General features: G+C 40.2%; 1 protein-coding gene across 1 annotated transcript in view; it reads right to left on the bottom strand.

Moving 5' to 3' along the window:
* The window catches only part of LRIG3 (leucine rich repeats and immunoglobulin like domains 3), a 46,772-nt gene extending 29,938 nt beyond the window's left edge, over positions 1–16,834 (bottom strand). The window contains exons 1-3 of the mRNA XM_003252737.4: positions 16,599–16,834; positions 10,841–10,912; positions 10,550–10,624 (exon numbers count right to left, since the gene is read on the bottom strand). Of these exons, the coding sequence (XP_003252785.2) occupies positions 10,550–10,624; positions 10,841–10,912; positions 16,599–16,834 (383 nt within the window). The remainder of the gene's footprint in view (positions 1–10,549; positions 10,625–10,840; positions 10,913–16,598) is intronic.
* Between the last annotated feature and the right edge of the window lie 1,578 nt (positions 16,835–18,412).

Raw genomic sequence — 18,412 nt, 5'->3', positions numbered from 1 at the left:
GAAGTGATTAAAGAGAGGGAGGTCAGACAACCACCCTTCCAGGGATTTCTCTAGAGAAAAATGTCTCTTCTGATTCCAAGTTACTAGAATTATGCAACAACACACTAAACTATCAACAAATGGGTTACAACCAGTCATATAATATAATATAGCAAGCTGTTCCTAACTCCTTTCACTTTTTCTTTGAAATTTACACGGCAACTGTACTGAGGAAATTAAGACAGGAAAGGCCAGAGGAGAATAAGAGAAAGAGAGATTTATACAATTAATTGACTACTTCCCTGAGTCTGTAAACATCCATTCATCTTTGAAGAGCACTGTCCTCTATTCTTGGTCGATACTTTGTGTGGGATCACAAAGCGATGTGACTCAATTCAAAAGCATCTTATTCTTAAAAAAAATTTTTTTAAATGCTCATTTTGATTCTATTTCATAATTTCTTATTTTAAAAATGGTTAAAATTGCTCATGCACACTAAAAATGACAGTCGAAGAATGTCTACCATGTTTATCCCACACTGTAGCATGAATGTTACCTTAATATTTCATTTTGCCTTCCACCTCACTCTAGAGACTGCTCTATCTGCTCAATAAAGCTATATGAGAGACAGGGAGACAGTGGGCAGGTGATTTTAAGTATTAGAAAGTATTAGAAAGGAGGTGTTTATATTTATAATTGCCTTTTCTTTCATGTGTTAAATTTAGTACTTAAGCAACTTTCAGCCAAAGAGAGAGGAGGTGGTACTGCTAGAGCTCTGTTTCATTGTTTTGGTCTCTATCAAATGAGGGCCCTGAACCTCTGCCTTATAGAAGACAACTGAGAAACCAAAATAAGGAAGAGAAGGGGGAAAAATAACTAGGCCAGGACAGAGACACATGTTGAATCTTGCCCTCCCAATCATGAAAAGAAACTGGCTGTAGCTTTATTGTCTTGTCTCTCTTGGTAGAATACGTCTCCTTTTGGCACAGAGAAGTCTCTTGGTAGAAGTTGTACCTGATACTTTAAAGCACCAATTGAAATGGCTATTAATAGAATGAAGGTGAGAGAGGGCATGAGGGAATGGTGTGGGTTCAGGATAAATAGCGGTAATACAAGAGTTTTTGTGGCAAGCTATACTGAAAAGTCAAGTCAAGCAGGTGGGAATGAATTTTACGGGCTTCAAGAAACACCACAGAAAGGTTGCCCAAAATGGGTCACTGTCAAATCTAAAATTGTCATTACCTTGGAAAAACCAAGTCTTACTAAGGAAAACAATGGAGACACAGGAACAGAAAAGTTACCTATATTAATCTGGACTAAGCCATCCATTCATTCATCCAACATACATGTACTGAGCACCCACCATGGGCCAGGCACTGTGTTACATGCCAGGGTTGCAATGGGGAAAATAACAGACATAATCTCAGCTCCTGTAAGATTTCATTTTGGTGGGGGAAACTTTTTAAAGAATAACAAATAGATGAGTAAAAAATACAATTACTTATATGTTGATAATGTAGACATTATAATAAAGAAGATATAAAAATGTGTAAGGGGAAACCTAAGAGTCTGATTTAAACAGTGCAGACAGGGTGAGTATTCTAGGCAGTGGGAAATACGTATGCAAAAGAACTCAGGGCTGCAACAACCTGGCACTTCTGGAGAACTGAGGAGTGACTCCAGAGACTGCTCAATGGGCCAACAGGACGCAGATCATGCAGGGCATTGTATGTCTTGAGAAGGATATTTTTCTTCACCTAAGAGCAATGCGAACTGTTGAAGGTTTTAAGGAACCATGCAGCAATCACAAATTTATGTGTCAAATACAGTCATTCTAAATTGAGAATTCAAAAACCTAGCAACCTTGAATTCTGGGGGCCAGTTTATATTTAAATGTGAAGATAAACTTACAGTGTTTGTCACAAATATAGCTCTGTGTATAGTAAACTCTCTTTTATGTGTAAGTCATCCATAAACATTTAAAATCCAATAAAAGATTACAACTTATCATATTAAGATGTTTATGTGTTTATTTTGTAAGACTTGAGCTTCATAAGTTTATTTCCATTAAATGTAATATCTGGTTTGCCTGTACTGGTGAAGGTTGCAGTCCCCTGCTGTGGTTTTAACATGTGTCCTCTCCAAAACTCACGTTGAAATGTAATGCTCAATGTGGTCATACCGATAGGGCCTTTAAGAGGTGATTGCGTCATGAGGGCTCCACCCTCGTGAATGGATTAGTCTATTGATGAATTAATGGTTTAATAGATTAATGAGCTATCATGGGAGTGAGACTGGTAGCTTTATAAGACGAAGAGACACCTCAGCTATCGTGCTCAGGCCCCCTTGACACAAGATGCCCTACACCGGCTTAGGGATTCTGCAGAGTCCCCACCAGCAAAAAGGTTCACCAAATGAGGCCCATCAACCTTCGACCTCTCAGCCTCCACAATAAGAAATAAATTCCTTTTCTTCATAAATCAAAGACGCTATAGGTATTCTGTATAGCTTTCTGCATAGGTTTCAGGTATTCTGTTATAAGCACAGAAAATGGACTAGGACAACCTCTAATAAAATGATGTCCTTTACATGTGAAGGAAACAGTCCATTCATCTGCATCAGGACAGCACACGTTCTAGATAAATTTGGCAGTAAAGATGGTCAAATTCCATGGGTTTCTCTATACTCAGATCCGAGTATAAGAGTGGGATGTGGTTTCTGTCCACTTAATAAAAACAAAACTCTCCAATTTCCCCAGAAACTTAAGTTCTAATTGTGGCTAAAGCTGCTCCTCAACTTCCACAATTAATATGAAAAACTGATGACCACTTTTCAAATACTGATAAAAGTTGCCTTTTTTAAAAAAAGGTAGCAACTATTTGAGCTCTACTGCACGTTACTAAGAGATACCCTCACTTGAAAACACATTTAATGCTTGCCTTCCCTCTTTGCAACTTTACCTCTGAATTCAGAGCATATTAAAATATCAATATTACTTTAAAGTTATAAGTTGAGTTTGATGAATTAAATAAACTCTGTGCCATGTACTCAAGCAACAGTCTCTTAGATGTTTCCCAAACTTGTTTTTTTAATGGTCTGATTTTTGGAATGCAATGAGAAATGCATGCTTATGAATGAAATTCTCACTTAATATGGTGCTGGGTTCAGTACATAAATAGCAGAATATTGCAGATCTGATTTGTGATCACTACGGCCAACTCTACCCTATTCATCATTCATAAGCCAACGATCCTATGACTCCCACCTTGTGGCCAGTTTCCCTTTGTGAGAAAAAGAGATGTGGCCCTAACACATAGTAAGGCTCACAACACTGAACAGCTCCAGGGGTCAATGGATAAGAGGCATTTGGCAAGTCAAAATTATTATCAAAGCCACATTTATTTGTTTTTATCCACTTGATTTTGAAAATTAAATGACTTTAATGAATGAAAATGAATGACCTTTAGTACTATCAAACAAAAGGAGAAAAGTAGATTCTTTGCTTAACTGTAGTCATTTTATTCCCCTGCTTTAAAAAAAAAAAAAAAAAGTCTTCAATGAAGACTCCCCAAACGTGCAAACCACCTAAGCATGGAAGAAGCTTCCTGAGCTGATCCCTACAAACTCACACAAGTTTCCTTCCTTCTCCACCTCACTTCCCCTCACGCTCCACACATCCTGAAACCTATGTGTTGGTACATGCCCAGGCATCCTCCACTGTCCCAGGCACACTCCACGTGTGCTATGTCTTTACCGTCTATCTTCTCTCTTGTTCAGAGCACCTTGGAAGTGGGGGCCAAATCCTATTTTTCCTTGTTCCCTAGCACTTAGCACACAGTAGGCATTGTTGCTGGGCATTCTGAAGAGCTTGAAATTCACCTTATAGACACACAAGCCCTCAGGCTACAAATATTGTTGTTATTTATAATTGAGTACCCACCAAAATTATTAGGAACTACGAAGAGAGAAGTTTTCCTGAAAATTCACCCCCAATGCAAAATGGTTTTTCCTTCCCTCATCTCTTGCTGCCAGGATAATGTTTTTAAATCCTGCATTCCTCCTGTGACCCTCCCATTCAAGAATCCACTTTGGCCCACTGCCTCCAGTCTCTGCTCCTCTGCCAAGCCCACCACAATGCAAAAGCAGCAGCTGCCGGCGCTCACACTTTCAGAACTCTTTCATGTACATTATGCCATTTGATCCTTTACCGGAACCCCAGGAGAGAGATGGGCAGACATCTTAGACTGTTTTCACAGATAAACAAAGAAAAGTTAATTAAGTCTGCCTAAGGTCAGACAGGTTAGCAGTGTGAGACGAGACGAAAACCTGTGCATCTGTGAGTCCAATTCCCAGCTCAGGGCTCTCTTCTATTGCACAAGGGCCTGTGATTTCTCTTGTCTACTCGATTCTTAGTGAGTACCTTCTGTGTGTCTGAGACTGTAGAGGGCCGAGGGGACTGAGAGCTCGCTAAGATGAAAGTTGGACCCTGGAAGGAGACGTGTGACCATGTCATTAGAGACTACACATGCTGTGCTTGTGAAGGCTTCAAAACTGGAAAAGAAAAATCGCCATCCTTGGGATTCTACAATAACTATAGTTAATGACATACAAATTGCCAATACTCCCTACCACCCAGTATTGATCTCTGTAGCATAGCAATGGGCATAACTGTCCTACTTTCCTGCACCCCCAAAGCATCTCCAATACAGAAGGATGCATGTGATGGAACCACATCTCGCGGCATTAGGTCCCAAGCCAGCAGATGGTGGAAAACCACGTATCATCAACACACCCTTGAAGATCTCTTATGACACCAGCAAGGCACTTTATGTAGACAGTCTTCCCCCTCAATGAATCTAACATGGGCAGTTTTCCTTCAGTGTGGGAAGAGATCAATTTGGAAAAAGGAGGGTTTTGTCATTGTTGTGCATTTTAAATTTTTGGTTCAGGGCCTGTTAAAGTAGTTCAGAAGTGTGAAGGGCACGGGGGCTGTGAAAAAGCTGTATGCCTGAACACCAAAGTCACCCTCAGTGGGCTGAGATATTCATGCTTAGAAAGGCATATGGGAAAGGGGGCTTTTATTTCCCACCTCATACATACTCCAGAGCATGCACTCACCAGCTAGGGTGGTCAGCTGAATCCTTGTGTTAAGTTACTTCTCTTGTTCTTTTTTTCCTTTTAATTATTGCTGCTATTGTCAGAATTATTATTATTTTCTCAAGCGTGCATAGTTGAACACAAGTTATGTAAAACATAGGTATGCTGTTGCCACTGTAAATCTTTAGCCACTGGTTTAAACTAAGTGTACAGAAGGAGATCTGTCTGAATTACGCTAAGTGCAGCAGCATGTGGTTATTCCATGAATGTTCTTTAATTCATACATTCATAGATAATGTAATTCATACATTAATTAAGCACTAACTTATGCCATATACCTGCATTAAGTGCTGGGGAAAAGAAGAGTTAGCTACAGAGGCCTCAAAATACAGCAGAGGAGAAAAACATAAACAAAATTATTTAATTACTGCGTAAGTTGGATATACAAGGTAAGATGGGCCCAAATGTGGCAGCGCAGGCTCAGCAGAGATGACTAAATGTCCCCAGAAACACACACAACTCCCTCCCTCACTTTCAGACCCTGATTCAAGTATCTTCCTCCCGGCAAGCCTTTCTCTACATCCCCATTTAAAACTGTAAAACCCCTCTTTGGCCACATGCTTCCGACACCTCTTCCTGCTGCTTCTCTCCAGCACTTAATCTCCTTCTGATCATATCTCTTATTTATTTTTTGTGTTTCTCCTTCCATGAGCAGGTCAGCTATAGAGGGTAGGGATTCCTGTCTTGCTTTCTGAATCCTAACCTTAGAACAGTACCCAGAACATAGTAGGATTTGGTAAATATGTGCCTTTCCTGACTACATTAAAGAACAATTGCCAGAGCTCTCTAATCCTTTCATTCTCCTTTCTTTTCCTTCATAGCATTGATCATGAACTGATGTTATGTTTTCTTTTTTTCGTTTATTTTTCTCTCCTCACTAGAATGGAAGCCTCAGGCGTCAGGATAAGAGGGAGTTTGTACGCTTTTTCACTGGGTGTCCTAGCACTTAAAGGAGGGCTTGGTACATAGTAGATACTCAATACATTGTAGTTGAATGAATCGTCATCCTTATCACAGCTCACGTTCACTGAGTACTCAGTACATGCAAGACAGCTTTACCTGTATTCCCCGTATCTTCACAATAACTCTATGAGATAGACACCAGCATTATTCTCATTTTAGAGATGACGAAACACAGTCAGTAACTTGCCCAAGGTTACAAACCTGGCAAAGGGTGGAGCCAGAAGTTAATTCCAGGCCACCTGACTTGAGCTTTACTTTTAATCACTGTTCTACTGACGTGACTTCACTGGAGAACAGGCCACCATGGCTTCTCAACTATCATGTGGTTTAATTATCTGCCCCTTTAAACCATCCTCCTGCCACCTCCAGGTCATTTGCCACACTAAAGACAGTATGACATTTTCAAATAGCAGATCTGATCATGTCATTCTGCTTTACATCTCTTCAATGGCTTTCCATTGGTAGAGTACACGTTTTGGTGTCCTACCAGCAAAGATAATCAATATACATAATAACCTCTCTGGAATGATGACAATGTCACCTCTGGGAAGATGACAGGCTATAAAAACAATGATGGACTAAGAAATGCTTTACTTTTGAGATAAGAAATAAAGAGAAAAGGCTTACCTGATTATGATATGACCTTTATCAGTAATTCTAGAAATATTTATGCAATATCTGATTAGAATATTGCATATGTTACAATGGATACTCCTGGGCCCCACCCAAATCTACTAATTTAGAATCTCTAGGGATAGTGTCTGATAATCTAACGAGTACCCTGGCAGGGCGCAGTGGCTCACACCTTTAATCCCAGCACTCTGGGAGGCTGAGGCGGGTGGACCACGAGGTCAGGAGATCGAGACTATCCTGGCTAACACGGTGAAACCCCATCTCTACCAAAAAAACAAAAATTAACTGGGCGTGGCGGCATGCGCCTGTAGTCCCAGCTGCTGGGGAGGCTGAGGCAAGAGAATGGCATGAACCCGGGTGGCGGAGCTTGCAGTGAGCTGAGATTGTGCCACTGCACTCCAGCCTGGGCGATACAGCCAGACTCCGTCTCAAAAAAAAAAAAAAAAACAAGTACCCTAGGTGCCTCTTTGACAGTCACTGACCTAACACTCTTCAACTCCAGGACACCAGGCAAGCATCTGCATTCTGGGTAACACTATATAAACCATTACCATCAAGACTAAGACCCAACTAGCTCTATTTAATAACCAACAAGGCTCTTTTGTTCAACTACAATGCTGTAGAACTCACAGATTCAAACTTCCCTAAAACAAGGCACAGGTTTCAATCATGTCCAATGCTCGAGCAGGTCATTCCACACCACGCAAAACCAGAGCTCGTACATTCAGAAAAATCAACTCCCTTATGTAAGCCAGGTCAATAGAGTTTTACTGTAAGGTATGTTCATTCCAAAGACTATTCCACTTCTTTTAAAATATGTCATCCTGCAATAGCTAGGATATTGTGAGAGAAAAATTAAAAAAAACATATAAATCATGCCTTGCACCTAGCACACCGGTTGACTTCTGAGCTAGCTCTGCGTGGGACTCAAAGGAAGGCATGTCGATTCAGGCCTTGTACATGCTAAAAGATTCCTAAAAAGGTTGGAGATGAGCTTTGTTAGTGGGAAGATTATCCCAGATTCCTATCATCCCAGATTCCCGCATATTATGAGAATAGGTCCCTAACTGAATTCGTCTCTGGACATGGGGTACCCTTTGATCTAATTATCAGCTCCTGGCTCCTATAGCTATGAGAAGACAAAAGTCTCACCAGGACAGTCTTCTCTGCATGCAGCCCCTCCAGCTGGGAGGGGTCTTCATGGCACAGAGTAGAAAGAGTATGGAGCAGTAATTATTAAATCCTACGGTTAAGACTTCAACTAATTACTCATTTTCTTTACATACCAGCTTTCAAACTATTTAACCTGTGCAAATAACTCATAAAAATGTTTTCCTCTGCAAAATGTAAAAGATACAAACAAAAAACCACCACAAAAAACTCTTAATATGAAAGTCAAATCATTCTAAAAACTACTTTGAAAGATATGAGATTTAATTGTGGTGCTACAGCAAGTTTTCAATCTGTGTCATGTTATATAACTTAACAGATTTTTTTTTTAATCTCAGAAAAGTATTTCAGAACTCATTTTTAGCTTTATTTTCACGTGTTTCTATATAAAAGAAAACGTTTTACTCTACACAACACAGAAATTAAAAGTGCTTGAGAAACAATGATTGTATATTACAATATCCAATCAAGCCTGCAGGAGGAAACAAAACATTCGTAGATGAAAACAACCAGAGAGGTAAATTTCTCAAGATATTTCATAGGTATAAAAAGAAGTTTTTACTCTCCACATTGAATTATCAGGCCCATGATATAAACTACTCTTCCCAGAGTCTGTGTAATCTAGGTAACACATTGGATGTATCATTATGTGAGATGAACAAAACAATCACTGGCCAGAGGTATTGTAACACATTAAGGAGAAAGAAAGTGAAATTATTCAGGGTGATTTCACACCCAGCACTTGCTAAAGTGAAACACAAAAACAATATGGAGAAGAGGACAAATTTTAAAGGAGCACAAATTTCTAACTTTCGAGAGATCATTGTAGCTTTCTAATTGTAAGTTATAACGTTAAAGTGTAAAACACTAGGGGCTGGGCACAGTGGCTCACACCTGTAATCCCAACATTTTGGGAGGCGGAGGCGGGAGGATTACGAGGTCAGGAGATCAAGATCACCCTGGCTAACACGGTGAAACCGCGTCTCTACTAAAAATACAAAAAACTAGCCGGGCGTAGTGGCGGATGCCTGTAGTCCCAGCTACTTGGGAGGCTGAGGCAGGAGAATGGTGTGAACCCAGGAGGCGGAGCTTGCAGTGTGCCGAGATTGCGCCACTGCACTCCAGCCTGGGCAACAGAGCAAGACTCTGTCTCCAAAAAAAAAAAAAAAAAAAAAGTGTCAAACACTAGGTTACTTATAATTTTCTAACTTCCTCACAAGTTCTTAATGCTCTCAACGCTATACCATGCCAAAGAGTAGACTGCTTTCCCCACCCAGTCCAGATTACAAAACTGCACTGCAGATCCTCTCAGCCGTGAAGTATGCCATGACCCTCAAGCTCTCTTAAACATACTGACAGAATCTGCCAATATGCAGTGTGAGGACAGCAAGAGCAAAGTGGAATTTAAAAAGGCCACCTTGGTCAAACAAGAATAGCTGCAGATGTTTATGATACCAAAACCAGCACTCCATTTAGATTCTAAAAGTTTAAGCAATTGTAAAAGACAAAGAAAAAAGGTATTTATGCTAGCATAAAAATGTTTTTTAAATACAGTGTTTATTTGTCAAATACCAACTGCTTTTTCTTTCATTCCTTTCTGTTTCTGATCTTTGGAAAAACCACATCAGTATCAAATGTCACTTAGCTCTTATTCAAACAGAGGAAAGCAGACACAGCGGCTGCACCCGTGACTTAGCTGACCTGGGCCCTCAGTAAAAACAAACCTCTATAAATCACCAGATGTAAGCAATTGGGTAGTGATCACTCTATTAATTGAACAGCTTTCCTGAAATTTACTGTCTAATGTCAACCCTCCCAACACCTCTCTCAGAAGCAACTAACAATGGTGGTTTTTTCCTTAAGTTGCTTAAAGAAAAACATTTTTTAACATCAGTAGCTTAAATATATTTTTAAATTGTTTAAGATTAAGGTGGTAAGCTAATTAGATTTTAGAAATTAAACCACAGGCATTCTAAATGCTACCTTTAAATGCTGAAAGTCAAAATTATTCCAAAACCTACGTCAGTGCATGTATATATGTTACATACACTAAAAATACAGAAAACTTGGTACAACCTTAATGGTATCTGAAAACTCACATTTGCAAAACAACCTGCAAAGTTATTTCTGTCTTCAGTCATATATTTACTTTTTTTGAGCTGATGTCTCTGAACTCTGATTTCCACTGCAGGTACCACACTTAAAAGAGGATACTCCAATGGCTTATTCTCAACTCCAGTTTCTCCTCACAAAGCAACTCTGATCATTCTCCACTAGGAACTACGTAATACGTAACCCACAGATCCCCATGCCAACCAGTGAGCAATACCAGAATTAAAGTCCTAGTCTACAGAATATGATAAAATACACATTTCTATGGTGTAAAGCTGGCCTCTTTGAATCTTGAAGACCAGTTCGGCAACAACAGCAAAGTGTAAAAAGTGTGTTGTTATAAGAATACATGAAATTTAGCGGTGACAGAGTTAGAGGATAGAAAACAAGTTAATCGATTTAAAGAGCATATCTTTACTATGCCCGGAAGAAAATATTCCATTTTTTCTTCTAAGATCTCTATGCTATTCCCTATGGAACTCCCACTCAAGGTTCCTGCAAACATACATGAGGAATTCTGCTGATATTCACTTACAAGGAGAGAAGTGTAACATTTGCTGAGACTGGTCCCAGATTTGGAATGGTCTCCAATTCATTGTTGTTCAGTTTCCTGCAAATGCCAAAAAAAAAAAAAAAAAAAGAAAAAGAAAAGCTGATTAGGTCATCTGTAATTCACAGAGGTGAAAACTTTACATATTATTTCAAGATACTTCCAAAGTTAAAAGTTTTGAATAACTTCCTATAATCCAAGTATTCCTTACAGTTAAATAGTATAAGGGGTAATGTATTTTACTCAAACCTTAAAAACAAAATAACGAAGACTCACACTTCTCGAAGGCTTTGAAGATGGCTCATGGAACTTGCCTTGATGAAAGATAATCTGTTGTGACTTAAGTCCCTATAAGAAAACAAAAATAAAATTATAAGTCATTTCTAAAAATCACTAATAGTGCTAACTGGGCTTATGAAGTATCTCTGTGAACACTAGTGGGAGCAGGAGAAATAACTGGTCTATTCTGTCCACAAACTAGATGGCAACCAAAATGCCAAACTCAAAAATACAAGCTCCAAGGACAAAATTAGTTTAAGGAGACTGGCAGATTCAAATACTTTAAGCCTACAAACATTTTAAGAGATGTTTTTGGCACATGGTGAACAGATCTTTTGTGAACTGGCAGGTCTGCTTCACCCTCCCAACTCCCCACTCCCAACCTGATATGATGACGTCATGGTTTATGAAAAGGAGCTAATTAGGCAGGTTGCTGAAACTAAAGCCTCTACAGAAATCTTTTTATTGTCATACATTTAAGCATCAATGTCCTTATTGCAGTCAAGGAAAACAGAAATTGCTTTGCATACATATTTGTTTCTCTGCAGTAAAGCACCAAATCATTTCAAGTATTATTTTGTGTGTGAGTGTTGAGAGGGTAGAAAACAATCTGAACCCTCTGCTTTATTAAATTCCCCAGATCTCAATATCTGATAATATATAATTTAAACCACATTGTCATCTAACAAAGTTCAGCAGATTGCACAAAAACTTGTGAACAGATTTCAATCATTAAAATAAATGTGCTTCTTAATAACTCAATTTAACTTAGTAACAACTTCCATAGAACATCATTACTATTAAAAACAATATCAAACTCATACATATACAATACTCTAGACTAGAAAGTCACCTCATTTAAGATTCAAAATATGCAACAAATTCCAGCAAATATTCTTGGTTACATTCCCCATATGTGTTAATACATTGACTATGTGCCTTCAAAATAGTGTAATAAAAATGAAATGGTTCCAGAGTGATGAAAAACCGGGATAACAAATAGTACGGCTTGAAGCTTCCCACTGAAAGGGTTATCCAACCCATACTAATTTTTTCAGTGTTTAAAATGGAGATTTTTAAATAACCAAAGTTGATTGGAGAAAAGCATGAATTATTTGTTATATGCATAAGTATATCCCTCCTAAAAAAGAAATAGAGAAATCACCTCCAGAGAAGCACAGTGTTATTCAGTGTTTAGTTAACAATTAGAAATCAGAGATCCTTTCAATCTTTGAGTTTTTGTTTTGAGAATAAACTTGGATTCTCTTTTTCACCTAAAAAAAAAAAAAAAATCTGCGAGGTTTTATTTGAAATATGTTTGCCCAAAGACCTACCAGACAGTGACAGACATGAGTAGATTTGTTCTGGTAGAGTTATAACATGAAAAAAATCTGGCACAGTCTTTAAACTATAAAAATCCTGCAATTACAACCACTGCTGTGCATGCTCACCATGCTGGCTGGAGCCAGACACTTTCCCTCACAGCCCAGCTCAAGTCCATCTGGAGTTCATCAAGGAAACCGTGAGCCCAACAACTCACGTTAGGATTCAAACAAAACCTGTGTGCTTTTAGCACCCCAGACAGTCACAGATTTCCCACATGGTTTAAAAAACAACCAAGGAAAAGAGTCTTTCACCTGGGAGGTAGCCTGAGTCAACAGAAAGTCTCATGTGGACCCACTTAACTAAAGAGCATTGAGCCAGCGTAAAACTGCATCCCTTATTGTTTCAGGTCTTAAAAAGGAAGGGGAAGCAATCTGGCATTAATATTTAACACAGGTGATTTTCTTTTCAATTAAAAATTAAAAAAACCTAAAACTGAGCACTAACTTCATTTTAAGGATTATTTCACAGGGCAATCCTGTGAGAGAAATGAGATGGAGTGCTTAACTTGTTTTCAACTAGTAATGGGATAAGATTCCTCCTACAAAAGACCTGTAAAAAATAAGAAACTGCCTTCAGAGACCAGTGCACATGCTGGGGACCCCTCATTTCTGATCCAGAAAAAGGAGCTGGCAAGTTTGAATATTTCAGTTATTGCAACACACTTCCATTCCTGAGTTTTGTGTACTATTAAAACTACATTATATGTAGGAGGAAAAAAAAACGCCCTTTAAATGACATTTACTGCTAAATACTTACAGCTATGAAACTTTTAGTGTACCTAAATTTAGATTTAATATAGTTTACATTTGAGAAATGATTACTTTCCAGTTAAGGGATGTCACATTTTCCTAAATCTTCCTTACATTGTTTTTATGGCTAAACCACTAAAAACAGATTCAAGTTGTACAATGTCGATGTTTTCTTAAACCCAGATCATAAAACATTCAATAAGAAAGGCAGATTCTTCATGTTTAGAGTTCCATTAATAACATCTTCCCCACAAAACTTTTACAAAAACTTTTTGTAGTGGGGTTAATGAATGGGAAAGGTAGTAAGGTACAGAAGTGTTAACCATGTACCCAGAGCTCGGTTGGCCAAAACTTGAAAATCAAACTCTTTCTACATGGTTAGACAGACGTCTCTTCCTGAATATTAGCAAATGAATCAATATATATGAAAATAATCAATTTGCAACATTTGGTTCCAGCTATCATTTTCTTCCTTTTAGCATTTGGAAATCTGACTTCCAAGTCAAATTTTAAATGCAAATCCAGCACAGCTTCTTAATCAATCCCACTGGGGCCTGCAGAGCTGCTAATTCAGCACAAATCTGGAAAGCTGAAAAACAAAAAGCCAGGCTATAGCTGTTTTAAGACACTGATCCAAAGTGACTCATAAATCAGCCTGCTATATTCAAGTTTTAGTCTGGAAAATATAGAAAAACAGCTGTGAAAACCATAAGGACTATTACCCCCACCCCACCCCCAACTCTGGTCCGGACCAGAAGATTTATAACAGGTCAACACTAAAGAAGTCACACCAGCAGAAACTACCTTTGGGACTTTCGCCTGGGTCCTGTTGAGAACTCAAACATTTCTACATAAGACAAATAATTCTGAAATGCCAGTGAGAATTTAATAATATTGGAAGTTCTCATTGGCAATTTAGCAACTTTTCCGTCTCTGGGCTAAATAACATTCTAACAAGCATTCCTCTTTAGGTTGAGAACTGTTTAAGCGCAAACTCTCGACATAAACTCTAGCTTGCCTTTAATGGCAGTTGTGAGCAAGGCTTGGCGTGGTTACTGGGTTGTTTTTTTTTTTTTAGACAAAGTCTCGCTCAGTTACTCTTTTAAGAGCCACTTTCATTAAAGCATTAGAGGTTATTTTCTAAAAGGAGTACTGATACAGTATTATTATTTTACAGCTCAAACTATTCAACTTTTCACACATGGGACTCCTACAGTAATAAATCACAACCAAATAAAGTGGAAAAAATACATACACACGTAGAGATTTTTCGTAAACTAGCAAATTCAACAAATAAAACAAAAGATAGACACTGAACTTTTTCTGAAAAGTGCTTTCATAAGCCAGTCCAAAGACAAACTTCTACTATTTTGATTATTACCCAAGCAAAGGGAAGGTAAGAGATGGGGAACAAAAGCATGCATTTTTCTATTTATATCTGAACTCGGAAATCATCTCCTTAAGACGATTTTTCTAATTATGAAAAACTTTAGTAGCTTTCTAGACCACCTATTCTAAAATACCAAATAACAGAGAAAGTACAACTCAATTCCACGTGTTTTTCTGCTCCTTTCAAAAGTGGAAAGAGGAGACCTCTAGTGCTTTAGGTACAAACAAAAGAAATATTTACAATAAAGAATCCAGACCACATGGTTTGGTGACATCTACAAAGATGGTTAAAAGTCACAGAAGTACAAGAATGACAGAGCTGTCCAATGAGTGATCACAGCAGGGTTCCTGACAACAGACTGAGTGCTTATTTATACAAGTGGAACTTATTTTCACATACATTTAAGGAATGTGGGCTAGTATTGAGACAATTTACTGCTGGCGGAAATGTAATTAAAGACTGTGCTAACCAAATAAACTCTAATTTGTTTTTAGTGTGCCACCAAATTATCTGCAAAACAAAATCCTAATTAGGTCAGCTACTTTTAAGACAATGTTTAAATAGGTATCGAATCCCTTTTGGTTCAACTCAATTTCTAATCAAGGGCAACACAGATTTTTTTTTCTAAACATCTAAATGCACAGAAAAAAAAAAAGTACTGCACACTAGCATGATCACAATAGACAACTTGACATTGAAAAACTATCAAATACAAGTTAGATGCCGTGAATAATTTAAGCATATCTAAATACACTCCAGGAAGCACTGTATTCATTTTCTCTTTCTCATCCCTCTATTATTCCTAAGTGTTCACCTCCAGTCATTTACATGTTCAGTTCCATATGCTGTCAATAAAGCCATTCACTCATGAATAAGGCAGCATGACCTCCACAAGAGGCAATTGAACAGAATTAGCCACAACTAATTGAAAGTCTCCCTGCTTTCGGTTAAAGACCTTATCTCCTCTTCCAATTGTAATAAAAACTACTAAATAAAACGTCCCAAGAAAAGAAATTAAATATCAATCCAATACTAATTCTACTTTATTAACCTAAGGCTTATTAAAAACACAAGGAATATACTTTCTGATGGCCAACAATTCTACATTCACAAAAGTTATTTAGATTAGCACAATAATTTTAAAATATAAATTCTTGAACACCTGACCAAACCTCCTACCACATTAGGGCACTGGAATAGTTCGCTAGAATTGTTTTAAAAACTTAAAATTTTCATTGCAATTCTGCTAAGTCAAAATGTAAGCTTACGTACGAAGTGCACTTTTATTTATTTTAAACAGAACAACTACTTTAAAAAATACAAGTTCTGATTGTTTACTTTTTACAGCACTCCAATTTTAAAACTGGGACTGAGGAAGAAAAGAGAGATGACATTTGGAAAAGATCAGCATTTCCAACTAAATTACATTTTTTCCTTGTTCTTCACGCAGTTGACAGTGATTTCAGGTTTTCAGACTTCGCAGCTAAAATCCAAAAACTTGCATAAGATCTCCCTGCGCTCTCCCCTAAACCGTCTGGGCGTTCTGAGGAGCTACAGAAATCACGCCCTTGATTCTGGATAATCGAGTTCCTCCCTTTCCATAGCTACTGACCAGTCTTTACAATCTGGTTGAGGAGTGGGAACTTACGGTCTGCTAATGTGAAAGCAAGCAGAGGGAGAACAACAAAAGTATTGTCGTCCACCATAACCTGGATAGTGACCGAATTCTGTTGAGGGGGCTTCCTAAGTGAAAAGCCTGACTTCAGTTGCTGGGTGGGAACAGGAAAGGGAGTCTGACGTAGCTAGAAACTAAAACTGAACCAGACTCATAACTCAGGGAGAACTGCAAACTCCTGATTGCGCAGGTTGCCGCTTATCTCCCCTGGACCTGGCAGGAGCGCGCATTTGAACCCCTTGGCTAGCTTAGGGCGCAGGACTTCATCCCCGACCTCTGGCGTCGTCACTGGCCCCCACCCCTGGCCTACCTGCAGCCAGTTAGGACGCGCCAAGAGCCCACCTGCGCCGCCCGCAAAGCACGTGGGAGGGAAACTGAGGTCCGGACAGTTCTTTTTCCAGGCCCACGGAGCGCCGATCGCGGCCTGGACCAGAAGGAGCTATGCGGAACAAAAGGCAATGCACGCCGAACCCCAAGCAACCAGGCCCTAGCCAGCTCCTGTTTTCCCGAATCTCCAGCGGCCCGGCCCCCTCCCCCCGCGGGAAGAATACTTACAGCCGAGCGACCCAGGACGGGAGCGGCTCCGGAAGACGCGCTAGCCGCTGACGACTGCAGTCCAGCAGGTCCCCGAGGCAGCGGCAGGCAGTGGGGCACGGGCGCTCGGCGGCTACCCCAGAGGGCTGCCCGAGTGCCCCGCGACCGCCGTTGTCGGACCGGCCAGCGCGCCCCAGCACCGCGCACAGCAGCAGCCCCAGCGCCGCCGCGCGCGCACGGAAGCTCCGCGCGCTCATCGCGGTCCAGCGGCCTCGGTCTCTGCCCGATGCTCCCAGCCGGCGCGCGCTCGGGCCCCGGCACAAACTTCCAGCCGAGGGTGCACGCCCGTCCTCCCGGTCGCGTGCGCGCTCCTCCCTCGCGCTGCCCGGTCAATTCCTTCTTTTACTCCTGGCGGCGAAGCCCTTTCATGTCCCCAAACAGCAGGAGGGAAACTGAAAAGAACTGCCAACTGCAACAGAGTTGCAGCTTGAGCAGCGTCTGCTAGCCGAAGCCCCTTCTTGTCGGCAAAAGAAACTTTTTCGCCTCCACCCCGCGGCACTGCGCCAAGTCCCCGCGCGGCGGAGTAGCAAGGCGGGGCGTGGAGAGGCCGACGCGCGCCCATTGGCCGGCCCGGCTGCGGGCGTCCCCGTGGCCACGTGACAATAACACCGCTCCAGCCGGGGGCCTACGCGCGGGAGAAAGTGGAGCTGAGATTGTAGGAAATTCAGAGTTATATTTTCCAGCCTCTCCAGCCAGAAGTCTCCACTACGTCGTGGGAAACATATATCAAATGGAGTTGAAAGGCGAAAGGGAGTGAGCAAATACTGGGCTAGTTCTCGGAGTTGGAGGTATTTAGGAGAACTTCAGGGAAGTAAAGTTTAATTAGCAGTGTTTTCAGGAAACCTTTCAATTCCAAATTAAAGACACTGATAAATTATCCTACCATCCACAGATGAAAGAGTGGTTTCAATGAAAACAGCTCTTTTAACGTTAATGCTGGTGGGTTTTCCCCCATACATCGGCTTCAAAAGTAAAAACAATAATAAAACGTAAAACTCGTGGTTTTGGAAAAGTGTATATTGAGTTACAAATAGCCTTCGTGCACTGGATAAAGCTGAGCAGGGTGGGGGATGGGGGATGACCTTCTAATAGACCTCGATGGCAGTCATAGATTCCTGGTAATAGTAATAATAAAAGTAGTCACAGTGACATTTCAAAGTAAAATGAAAACTAAGACCTTGGAGGAAAAAATTAGTATATACACCTTGGTCCACTTGCGCTTTGAGTAATGACACATGTTGATTGAGAATCTACCAGGGTAAAAGTACCTCCGGGCCTCCTCAGCTGGGGGAGTGGATGTTTGGGGCTGGATTCAGGCTACAGGACTTCCCAGTGAAGTTTGTTCCTTAACTTACAGGTGATCAGCGCCACAAGATGTTGAAACTAATGGAGACCGCAGAGATCGTGTGCTAAAGGGCCTTCCTCCTCTGGGTAAGGAAATAGATCTAGAGAACGTAACTAATGTGTTTGTTGCAAAAAAAATAAAAGCAAGACAGAAAACATGAACGAACCAAAAAACAAACCCTGGAAGCTTAAAGTAAGTTTTCACTTCTATACATTGTTTATTGCATGCTGTCTGCCCAAGCTTGTCTGTCCTTGGAGTTGCGCAAACTGCTCATGATTGAGGAGTGGAGATAGCTTGTGGAGTTGAGACTTTAACCCGGACTCTAACGCCCATTGATTTTTCACTGTAGCAAATCACTCCCATTTACGGGGGAAGGAAAAGTCTCACTTTGAAGTTAACACACCCTATTTTAGATATGGTATCCCATTTT

Source organism: Nomascus leucogenys, chromosome 11 (assembly GCF_006542625.1).
Source record: "Nomascus leucogenys isolate Asia chromosome 11, Asia_NLE_v1, whole genome shotgun sequence".
NCBI lineage: Eukaryota > Metazoa > Chordata > Mammalia > Primates > Hylobatidae > Nomascus > Nomascus leucogenys.
This window is presented reverse-complemented; position numbering and strand designations above follow the sequence as displayed.